This window comes from Xyrauchen texanus, chromosome 28, assembly GCF_025860055.1.
Source record: "Xyrauchen texanus isolate HMW12.3.18 chromosome 28, RBS_HiC_50CHRs, whole genome shotgun sequence".
NCBI lineage: Eukaryota > Metazoa > Chordata > Actinopteri > Cypriniformes > Catostomidae > Xyrauchen > Xyrauchen texanus.
Genome location: NC_068303.1, coordinates 854,058 through 866,408, shown reverse-complemented (window position 1 = coordinate 866,408; position 12,351 = coordinate 854,058). Strand labels below are relative to the sequence as shown.

Sequence of the window (12,351 nt, the reverse complement as noted above, 5' to 3'; positions counted from 1 at the left end):
TGCGGTGCCCATCGACCCTGCATCATATATGCAATCATGCGCTGTGCCCATCGACCCCGCATCATATATGCCATCATGTGCAGTGCCCATCGAACCCGCACATGTATGCAATCATGTGCGGTGCCCATCGACCCCGCATCATATATACAATCATGCGCTGTGCCCATCGACCCCGCATGATATATGCCATCATGCGCTGTGCCCATCGACCCTGCATGATATATGCCATCATGCGCTGTGCCCATCGACCCCGCATGATATATGCCATCATGCGCTGTGCCCATCGACCCCGCATGATATATGCCATCATGCGCTGTGCCCATCGACCCCGCATCATATATGACATAGTTTGCTGTGCCCATCGACCCTTAGTTGGGCATTCCAATTTCTCCCATAAATTTAAATAGAAGTGACTTGTGTCTCTCTGATAAATAGTCCCTGGCCTCACACTCTATAGAACTACAATACCCATCATGCACTACATCTCTTCCGTTAAGTTTTATTCCTGATTTCTCGCAATACTGGGACAGTAGAGGTGTACAAAATTAACGCGTTACTTTATTTAAAAAGTAACTCCGATATTATGGTCTAAAATACAAAATATTTTGTAACTTTACTCATTACTTGAAAAAGTAATCGGATTACATAACGCTTGTTACTGTTATCAAGTTACCCCAACACTGAATGCAGGTACTTCAAATGTAAGTGCAATGCAACAACATGTATGTACATAATATCTACATTGTATCAAATGCAAATTACGTAGTAATTAAAGACATATAATGAAAAGTGGGTCCAATTATTTTTGAGGAGCTCCATATATTAATGAGGATCCAGATAGATTGGGTATTGACCCCACATTGCCATCCAAAAACAGATCTGAGGGTTAAAAAGTTAGATTTGGGCCATATTCAACTGTGGTGTGAACTTATTCCTTGATATCTGTGCATGTCAAAATCTTCAAATATTCATTTTGCACCACATGTGACCCACTGTCACCTTCTCCCCAGATGCTTGGCCTTTATAAAGGCATCGGTTCGCCTATGATGGGCTTGACGTTCATCAACGCCATCGTCTTCGGCGTGCAGGGCAACGCCATGCGCATGTTGGGCAAGGACACGCCCATGAATCAGTTCCTGGCTGGGGCGGCGGCGGGCACCATACAGTGCGTCATCTGCTGCCCAATGGAACTGGCCAAGACCCGTATGCAGATGCAAGGTACAGGCGAGAAGAAGTCGTCCACTCGGAAGTTGTACAAAAACTCCCTGGACTGCCTGGCTCGCATCTACCAGCGCGAGGGCATACGGGGGGTCAACCGCGGCATGGTTACGACCCTGATCCGAGAGACACCGGGCTTCGGCGTTTACTTCCTCGCATATGATCTACTGACGCGCTCACTGGGTTGCGAGCCAGAAGACCCGTACATAATACCCAAACTGCTGTTTGCCGGCGGAATGTCGGGAATTGCGTCGTGGCTCTCCACGTACCCCGTGGACGTGATAAAGTCACGACTGCAGGCCGACGGTGTGGGCGGGAAGTTCCAGTACAGCAGCATCATGGACTGCACACGGAAGAGCATCAAGCGTGAAGGTTGGCGAGTTTTCACGCGTGGACTGACTTCGACTTTGCTTCGCGCTTTTCCGGTCAACGCGACCACGTTTGCTACCGTTACCCTCTTCCTGATGTACATGCGGCCCGACGAGGGTACTAAAGACTGCGAAACCTCTCCTGCATCGCCAGCGCATCATTCTACATTGCAGCAGCAAGCACAGCCGTCCAGTCTGTGAGGAGCTTTCTGTGACTACCACTGTTGTGGGATACTAGTTCGTAGCACTTCCCAATATGGCTGACCTGTTACTAAACTACAAGTTGCAATGCAGTGCACCATCTGCCCACTGTAAATGGAATTGCACAATCTTTCTGTCTGTAACATGTACGATAACTTGAACTGCATATGTAAATATAGTTTTATATTCTATAATATTTAAAAAAGAAACGTGTTCCCTTTTCCTGCCTTGCAAGAACAGCTGAACGTCCGAATCCGACTGCTGAAAGTAAGAATTTGTCTGTTGATATAATCGACAGCTGTTGCGTCTAATGCTGCGTTCCATTTGTCTCGAAAGTCGGAGCTCGGGATGGACGCCTCCAGGAAAGTAATTATTGCACTAGCTCTTTCAGAGTACAGAGAGCTACAAAATAAGTACACCCTTCAGCCAAGAGACCTCGAGGAACATGACAGAAAGCGGAGAAGGTATGTTAGTGTTTCCGCGTATATGAATGCAACCACATTCGCAGGTCCTAACAGCTGTTTTCTGTTACAATTTCCTGCTCACATTTCTGCTCGGGGTACTCGCCGAGTAGGAATTCCGACATCTGGGGGGCGTTCCATTGGTCAGTTCCGGTCTCGGAACTCGGAAAATAACTCTTGAGCTCCAACTTCCGAGACAAATGGAACCCACGATAAGGCTCCTTTTGGTGTTTACTTGGCAGAACTAGAAAAACTTTCCTTTTGGCTTTCACATTGCAAACACCTGCTAAACTAATTATTTTATAATTTTGCTAAATGCTAATCGCTGTCTGAACAAAACAAACCCTCTTACTTGCAAGACTTTAGGACTTAATCTACATCCACATTAATCCGGATAAATGTAAAAACTGCGTTTCAAACACTCTCCGTCCACACTGACACGTCAAAAAAAGATTAAATCCCCCTTACAGCGCATGCAATTTAAAAAATGTTAGAAGCATGGTCTCAAACGCAATTGTCCTTATGATCCATTTTCAGACAGCAATTCCGGGTAAACTTCCTGTCGCCTTTGAAGGAATGCAATATGAAGGTTGTAAAAAATTACTTATCTTTAACGTTATCAAAATGGATATCAGGCACAACAACGTGGCTACAACATGGGCCGCCATCTTGATTGTTTTGGGTTGAATGGATCACATGACTTCTGTGACAACAAATACGTAATTGTTTTCTAATATCTCTCCATACTACAATGTGAATACAGCGTTTTCGAAAAGCTCTGTTTTCGATTGACAAAAATGCTGTCTCAGTAGCCGCTTTTCCACTATCGGGCCAGTGCGAGCCAGGGCTATCAACTGGCCAACCGAGGCCAATAGCCTCGGACCTGCAAGACCAAAGATCAATCTGCATTCACACTATCAAGACAATAGCTAGAAGCATTGTCCTAAAACCCACCCTTAATATGCCGTCCTGGCGCCTATTTCACAAGCAAGCTCAAACTGAGGTATCAGAAATCTATTTATCTAGAATATTGAGTTTATATCATTTGTAAACACTAGCTATCTAGCTAGCAAGATAAGTAAGCGTTGACAACTCACTGAGTGTAATTGCCATGGTGTCCCGAGTGGTCTCTCCACTAACAGCGGGACGATGTCCCAGCACACCATCCATGATCTCAAACCATTGCGCACCGCTTTATCATATTTTTACTGTGTCCGCAATGTTTATTTTTCAGGAACATGTACCGTTGTGCGCTGGATACACAATCTGGCAAGTTCTGCGAAACTACGCCTTTGACCCCTCCTCAATCCCCAGTTGGCAGTCTGGCCACCCCGGATGTGACCGTGGGAACGCTACTGGCCCTGGCACGCATTAGCATGCCCTCATTTGGCCCAATAGTGGAAACGCGGCTAGTGTGGATGGATGGCTTAAACGTAGAGAAAAAGATGTGTCTAAAAATGTATCCTCATTAATGTTGATGTAGTCTTAGTCTACCACCTGAGCTACAGCCGCCCCATAAAAGACTAGGTTACCAAAGCGCTTTACACTGTGTCCCAATCACCCATTCATACACGTACACCAATGGTGGCAGAGCTGCCATACAAGGCACTAGCCTGCCATTGGGAGCAACTTGGGGTTCAGTATCTTGCCCAAGGACACTTTAGTGGCCGACACGCTCTACCACCTCAGCTACAGCCGCCCCATAAACCCTAATCCCAAAACTAAGGTCAATACCCAAACATAAGCTAACCTAACCCTAACCCTAAATTTGTACTATGAGCCCAACCATACATGGAAAATGTGATTATCAGACTCTGGAGAATGAAGCCTTGGTTATTAGGATATTTTTATTTGGGGAGTGAAAATCTCCTTTTCGTGTGAGCTGCTGTGTGACTGCTGAAATTGCATAAAAGGTTATCGATATCTTGGTTAAATGGTTACATTTTTCTCAACTTGTGCAATAAATATGGTAGACCCCAGATTATGTTTGCCCACGTTCTCAGGCTTCTAAAAAAAATTCCAAATTTGAAATCTGAACTGTTTCTTTGTTTCCACTTGCCTAGTATTAGCTTACAAATGACGCATTTCTTAAGAATCACACTTCATGTTTTGAACATTATTCTCAAGATTTCTGTTTTGACCTATTTAGCTCACCTAACACTGTTTCCTGTTGTTTTAAAGGAGAACTAGCCTAACCAAAGGTGTTTGTTGTACACACCAAATTCTGATCTCTCTGTGTTAGAAAGTTTGCTTCATCCATGTGGATCCTACCCAGAATGAAAAATGTGCATGTTTTCAGAAACGTATTCAATTTGGGAGAAAAGTTGTATATGACACAGTGGATATCCACTGACTGTAATATCAATACTACTATTAGAATTTTAAAATGAACTACTATTATGCAGTATTATGCTATGTCCTGTGTATTGGTCGACTATAGCATGTGGGTTGTCTCAGTTACGATGTAAGATCAATATACATATTTTATGTTTGTATATATATCAATGCTTGAATGTTCTCAGCAGATTGAAAGATGTGTCAATAGGTGAGATGTGTATGTTTGATATCATATACGAGTTCTGAATGTAGGACGCAAAAAGTGGTAAGGAAGCTAATTACAATTACTGTTTCCAGCAGAGTGCGATTTCATAGGCTTTTAAAGATGTGCTGCTGCTCTTTTGTAAGGTTACGGAAAGGGCTGGGTATCGAGTTCGATACATTTTAGGCACCGACTGAATTGCCTCTAAACAATCGAGTATCGAAAAATGTCTTGTCGTTAATCTCGTCAACGTTAGTGATAAGTATGTAGTATGCTAGATGTGGCCAAATCTAAAAGTGCCGGTGATTGGCTGTGTTTAGGCATCAAGGAAAAACACGAGTTATGCATCTCAACCCCCACACATGTGAAAGATGTGGAAAAGATCAAAAGTGTGGCTACATTTCACCAGGCTCGATGCCAACAGCGTGTGATGCAATATTTGCGACAAGATAATTGCTGCCAAGACCGGCAACACGACAAATCTGATGAAGCACTTCATAGTCTTGATACTGCACAAAATAAACTTAAGAGCAGAAAGTTGCTCCTCCTCCAACATGCCCACCAGACGAGTCCTCCTCCAACATGCCCACCAGACGAGTCCTCCTCCAACATGCCCACCAGACGAGTCCTTCTCCAACATGCCCACCACACGAGTCCTCCTCCAACATGCCCACAACACGAGTCCTCCTCCAACATGCCCACAACACGAGTCCTCCTCCAGCATGCCCACCACACGAGTCCTCCTCCAGCATGCCCACCACACGAGTCCTCCTCCAGCATGCCCACCACACGAGTCCTCCTCCAGCATGCCCACAACACGAGTCCTCCTCCAGCATGCCCACAACACGAGTCCTCCTCCAGCATGCCCACAACACGAGTCCTCCTCCAGCATGCCCACAACACGAGTCCTCCTAAACTACTGATGAATGCAGCAGCACTATGACTTGGACTCTGACAGGTAAGGTTAACGTTTAGCAAACAAACCAACTAACAAACAAAATCGGCTAATTTGTAGTGGTAAATGCTTGTGTACTTGTTAAATTAACGTTTCTGTGCGCGGTGACATAGTCCTATAAACTGGGACCTACATAACGTTAGATGTTGTTTGGATGTATGGCTATAGATGTATGGCTAAATCGATGCTAAAAATGCTTTAAGGTTGACAGTAGCTGATCATTTTCCCGGTGGACCGACGCACTTTGGGGGGCGATCAGTGGCGGACTGGCCAGTGGGAGAACCGTGTGGTCCGGTGGGTTGGGCGCAAAACGTGCCGAATGGGCCGCGATAAGCTAAAATGAGCCGCCGCGTTATACAGAACGGACCACAAAACTGCGCCGTGATATGCAGAACACCCCAAAGTCAAGGTATCAGTATTTATTTTTTTTTTACTGATACCCAGCCCTTGTTACGGATTGCTTGTTGATTAACTGTTAATATCTAGTATTCCATTAAAAAGGGAAGCTTGGACCGATGCTTTGAGAAAAAAGTAGTATGTTTTTGTGTGATATCTGTGAGAAATGTAAATGAACTGTACTTTACTGAGTTAAACTGGTTTCAATAGTACTGTGAATTTGTGAAAAAGTTAATTTTAATTTGAATAGCTTTAGATTTTGTTGTTTTCAAGTTTGACATTGCTGTTGCTGAAGAGAGAATATGGTGTCTGTATTTTTGTAAGAAAAGGCTTTAGTTCAGCATTGTTCCCATTTGAAAATGTAGTTGGCCTCAACCAATTTATAAATTGCGTTTGGTCAGCTGAAATGAAATGTGAAAATAAATGGGAAAAATGGTCAATATATCCAGTAGTCTTTTTTTATATCTTAACATACAGTATAACCTGATGAAGGTATACAACATTGCATAACGTATAGTTCAGGTGTGGGTCAAAATCACACGCTCCTCTGCCTCCTCCAGCTCATGCTGTAATTTTCGTAATTTGACCATGTGGGCATTCGCCTGTTCCTCGGCATCTTCAGCAGAACGTTTGTAGGATTTTACCTTCAACTGCAGCTTGTCCACCAAGTCCTGTAGTCTTGCCAAGTTCTTGCGATCCTCTTCTGTCTGATAAGTAAGCCTCTTTATGCGGCGCTCACACCTTTTAATGTACTCTGAGCCTCTTTTTTGCTGCTTCCAGTTCATTCTCAAGGTCGCGGAAACAAGCTTCCATTTTCTGGAGCTGCTTTTTCCCACCCTTCATCGCTACTTGCTCTGCCTTGTTCAGACGGTGTTGTAGGTCCTTAATGGACTGTTCCATGTTCCTTTACATCCTTTCAAGGTGTGCACTCTTGTCTTGTTCCTCCTTCAGCTCCTCAGCCATCATAGCTGCATCTATGATGGCTTTCTTTGCTTTCTCTTCTGCATTGCGGTTCTCTTGCACCAGCTCCTCCATTTCATTCTAAAATTGAACCAGATCCGATTCTTGCTTCTTCTTTTGATTAATGAAGCCAGTGTTTTGGGAGTGCAAGAGTTGCATCCTCAGTCATACGCCGGTAACCACTTGTAAGGGTTGACTGTCACACAGAACAGCCCAGAGTAGGTGTAGATCATCCAAGCTGCATAACGCTCTTTAAGGATGAACAGCACTGCAGACTCGTGAAGGAAAGTCAGCATAGCAAGTCTTCAATTTTGTCTAATTTATGTGGGTTCTGCGGGTGGACATCTCCTTCCTTGACGGTCAGTGTGCTTCCATCCTCAGTTTTAACAGTGACCTTCCCTGCTGACAATTTGCCCCTTGACAAACTCCACCTTTTCATCCACAACTAAGCATTCAGTTTTGATGTCAAAGGCTCTCGTCTGAGCTTCGAGACGCTATTTGTCTGACTTCCTCAGAGAAGGAGCAGGCTTTCCAAACTCTGCCATCAAAGCATCGCCCATCGTGCCAGACACACTGAGAGTTCATGAACCCTCTTCGGCCGGGGAAACTTAAGAGAACACAAACCTCTTGTGTTCGGTTTTTATAGAGTGTAACAAGATCCAAATAAGGATGTGAAAGGGAATAGCTCTGGGTCAGCAAAAAAGTAACCCAGGTTGTCCACGAACATCGTAAATGTCCATTTGCAATGTAGTGTGTTGGTGTATTACCCTGAGGCCACCAACAGACTAAATGTCCATTTGCAATGTATTTTATTGGTGTATTACCCTGAGGCCACCAACATAGTAAATGTCCATTTGCAATGTATTGTGTTGGTGTATTACCCTGAGGCCACCAACATAGTAAATGTCCATTTGCAATGTATTGTATTGGTGTATTACCCTGAGGCCACCAACATAGTAAATGTCCATTTGCAATGTATTGTATTGGGGTATTACCCTGAGGCCACCAACAGACTAAATGTCCATTTCCAAAGTATTTTGGAAGACCAAAACAAGAACTTTAGCTTTTGATAACCTTGCATAGACATCTTACACCTCCTTAAATGTTTCCATTTGCTGTCCAACCTCTAGAAATCTTAGATCTTCAGCTATTGATCGTTAAATGCATAGTAGAATATTTAAGTGCTTAAATAGTTTTACTAATTCTTGTATTTGGTATATTGTAATTATACATGTATATGATTTAAAACATACTGGGGGTCCAGAAGTCTGCAGACAAAGTCTCTATGGAAGTTTTTGCAAATTCGTGACCTTTTGTACAAAAGGATTTTCTTGCTTCCACTGAAGCAGAAGATGCTTCAGATTTGTCCATGCCTGCTCGATTGTATGCTTTTTTCTGTACTATTTGTCATTTTATACATGCATTAAATTAATAAAAGAATGCCAAATAGAAGCATTTTCACTAGGGCTCTCACATTTTCAGACCCCACTGTACATGCTTTTATATTTAGTGAAATATGAGTGTAGAAACCAGTCACAATGTTAAGTAGGACAGAGCCTTTGTCCTCTAGGGAGAGCAGAAATCAGGTGATGTTTTTTCTTTAATCTTTGTTCGACTGTGGATTTATCAAAATGTCCTCTGAAAGATGCTTCAGACACCTCCAGTGAAGGACGTCCGACTCGTCTCCACTCGACGACAACCTTCAAATAGAACACAAGAATGAAGATAAGTCTATTCCTCTTATTTTCCTCTATACAGATGGTGTAAGCAAAGCAGCCACCAACTGTCCAATTAAATGGCCAACAAATGCATTTAACATACTATGCATAAAGTGTGATAAAATGGCAAAACTTAATAATTGAACTGGCTATCTTCTATCTTTTATTCTGTCATTTATTATGAAAAACGATTATTTATTAAAGTATGTTTAAAACCCAAGAAGACATTTAAATTCACAGTATATGAGCATCTGTGATTCTGCTGTTATAACAGTGTGTCCACATTTAGGGAAAACATAGAAATATCAGGAAAATGTTTCCATCCATGAGTGTCCCAAGACGTCATACAATTGTTCTGTAGTAAACACGTTTGTTTATGCTCAGCTTTTGTAAGTAAACTCTCAATAACATGTGTTTTTAAGCCTTCTGGACATTTCTAAAGCCTCAATCTTGAGTAGTAAGTCATTAAGTGCTAAATAAGTAAATATCAAGAAGCTTATCAGGTTATAGATTAGTAGATGTTCCGCCACCTGCGTGTACATGTTCATACAGTTCATGTGCAACACCAACTTTACTTGTTTATGTTGTGCAACAGTTGATGGAAGTGATTGTGGTGAAAAGTCGTCGTCACTGGATTCACAATCAAAATAGCAACATCTGTGAATGTATCCAACCAATAATGTTTTCTGCATTATTATAATTATAATTACTTGTTTGACAAATATATATATGCTTTTTAGCTGAACAATAGCTACAAATCACCATAAGAGTATTTTGAATGTTTTTATATTTATAATTGTAAAAAAAATTTTAAAACAATTTACAGTAAAATTATGTTGGCTGAATGTAAAACTACGGAAGCCCTGATGCGCAAGGTGGAAAAAAAAACGGTGGAAAAAAAAAAAAAACGGTGGAAAAAAAATAAAAAATATATATATATATACTGTATATATTTGTCTCTGAAGTTTGTCTTCAAAAAAGCATTTTTTTTCACTCTTCAAAAGTCATCTCATGTGCAGACTTTCATGGTGAAATTGAATTATAATAATATATTTTAATATAAGAAGTTGTCTATGCTTTAGAAACACACTGTCTACTGCAGATGTCTTCAATACACACCTCTTGGAATGTATTCAAGACATAAAGTGGTTATCGAGTAACTTTCTCCAGCTAAACAATGATGAGACTGAAATGATTATTGCTGAATCTAGAAGCGCTCTTGCTAACAAGCTTGGCCAACACTTCCACCATGTTAACTCGTATGTGAGGAATCTTGGTGTCATTATAGATTCTGACTTGGGCTTAGTCCGACAGATAAATTCAGTAGTGAAAAATAGTTTCTATCAGTTACGAATGATTTCTACATTTAAATCAGTTTTATCTTTTCAAGGCCTGGAGACTGTGATTCATGCTTTTATCATCTCTCGATTGGATTATTGTAATTCTCTTTATGTTGGTCTTCCTCAATCCTCTCTTTTCCGTCTTCAACTGGTTCAAAATACTGCGGACAGATTTTTGACATCATCTAAAGAAGGGATCATATTACCCCAATCCTGGCCTCTCTGCACTGACTTCCTGTTTATTTTAGGATTCAATTTAAAATACTGTTGTTTGTTTTTAAGGCTCTTAATAACCAGGCCCTGTCATATATTAGGGATTTAATACAGCCATACTTGCCAACTAGGTCTTTAAGATCTGAAGACAAAATGTTAATGTATATTCCTCGGTCACGTTGTATGAAAAGGGTGAAGGGTGAAAGAGCATTTGCAGGAATCAGCTACCACTTGACATTAGACAAGCTTCATCACTGTATATTTTTAAACGTAGGCTTAAAACACATTTTTATTCTCTAGCGTTTTGCAGTATTAAATGAGATCGTTTTTTTTAAATGACGTGTTTTGTTTTAAAAAAAAAATTATTTTTTTCGTTTTCTCACCTTGCGGTTCAGGACCTTTTATAGCTCGTTTCAGAACTCCACATAAATTATATTTGAAAATATTTGACATTTCAATTTTGGCAACAACGTGAATTATAAAAATAATGTCCTGATGTTTTACATTTGACAAAATAACCGTTTCAGTGGCCGTCTCTCGACAGGCGGCTGCTTTGGACAGGAAGGAAAATGTGCCAGAAATGTCATAACAGATCATGTTACTGCACAACATTAAAATAACATTTTAGTTTAAACCTCTGAATACGGAGTCAAACACATTTAATAAACCAATCTGCACAGAGGTCTAGAATATATTATATCTGTAACAAAATATCAAAGGTTTGTACAATGTGGCATGTTTGAAATAGTATGCAACTTGGAGTCGTGAGTCAAGATGGAGTCGAGAGTTCAAATCCAGGGCGTGCTGAGAGACTCCAGTCAAGTCTTCTAAGCAACCAAATTGTCCCGGTTGCTAGGGAGGGTGGAGTCACATGGGGTAACCTCCTCGTGGTGGTGATTAGTGGTTCTCTCAATGGGGCGTGTGGTGAGTTGTGTGTGGATTGTGGAGAGTAGCATGAGCCTCCACATGCTGTGAGTCTCCTTAGCAACCAAATTGGCCCGGTTGCTAGGGAGGGTAGAGTCACATGGGGTAACTCCACATGCTGTGAGTCTCCGCGGTGTCATGCACAACGAGTCACGTGATCAGATGCATGGATTGACGGTCTCAGACGCGGAGACAACTGAGACTCGCCCTCCACCACCCGGATTGAGGTGAGTAACCGCGCCACCATGAGGACCTGCTAAGTAGCAGGAATTGGGCGTTCCAAATTGGGGTGAGGTGAGATAAACATTCAATTTAACTCTTTTCTGAAATCATGGCACCATCAGTTGTTGTGGGAAAACAAAATCTGTGTATAATCTGAAAAACTCTTTATTATTATGTTTGTAGTCTCCAGTATCGACAGTTCAGTTTGTGGATTCTCCACTGCGTTCAGTAGTTGGTAAATAAGCTTCAGCACTTTGTTTTGAGACATTCAACTAAACTTTGTCAGTCATAAACATGCTGACAGCAGTCCATCATTACGAGTACATTACTGGTTCTGTTCAGCAGCGGGACATTCGTTTGCGGTACTGTTCCACTAGAGGAACCAGACAGCGAGGAGTAGCGCTCTGCAGCAGGAACGGATGTTGGAGAAGATCACAAGCACTCGCTCTCATCAGAGGATCACGGGTCAACATCGAGTCCAGAAAGTCCCGCAGAACAGGAGAGATCTGGACAGGACAGAGAATGTTTGGAATCAGACTCGTATTACACAGTAAGAGGGTTTCTGCAGGTCTGAGAAAAGTCTTAAATTGTCCATTCGCAAATTAAGGCCTGAAAAAGCAGCCATGGTATTAAATGTTGCATGAAGGATTGGTCTCTCGTTGCGTTTAAGGTCGGTTTAAAGTGTAGAGTCATTTCTGAGCACAAGTAACCCCAAACCAAATTTGCGGTCTGTAGGACAAACTCTATAGCGCCACCATCAGTTCAGAAACATCACTTTTCTTTTGTGCGCATCTTTTGAACCATTTGTCCTCTACATTCTTCTTGCATGTAATTAC

At 41.9% G+C, this 12,351-nt stretch overlaps 2 protein-coding genes and 1 pseudogene across 4 annotated transcripts in view; 2 read left to right on the top strand and 1 right to left on the bottom strand.

Moving 5' to 3' along the window:
* The window catches only part of LOC127621889 (mitochondrial basic amino acids transporter-like), a 236,701-nt gene extending 234,914 nt beyond the window's left edge, over positions 1-1,787 (top strand). For both annotated transcript variants that reach the window (XM_052095680.1, XM_052095679.1), the window contains exon 4: positions 1,011-1,787. In XM_052095680.1, coding sequence (XP_051951640.1) covers positions 1,011-1,787 — 777 coding nt within the window. The remainder of the gene's footprint in view (positions 1-1,010) is intronic.
* The window catches only part of LOC127621861 (MAM domain-containing glycosylphosphatidylinositol anchor protein 2-like), a 286,776-nt pseudogene that overhangs the window by 182,244 nt on the left and 92,181 nt on the right, over positions 1-12,351 (top strand).
* Positions 8,969-12,351, bottom strand: part of LOC127621869 (serine/threonine-protein kinase PAK 6-like) — a 40,140-nt gene continuing 36,757 nt past the window's right edge. For both annotated transcript variants that reach the window (XM_052095650.1, XM_052095649.1), the window contains exon 11: positions 8,969-12,021. In XM_052095650.1, the coding sequence (XP_051951610.1) occupies positions 11,854-12,021 (168 nt within the window). In that variant the 3' untranslated portion in view covers positions 8,969-11,853. The remainder of the gene's footprint in view (positions 12,022-12,351) is intronic.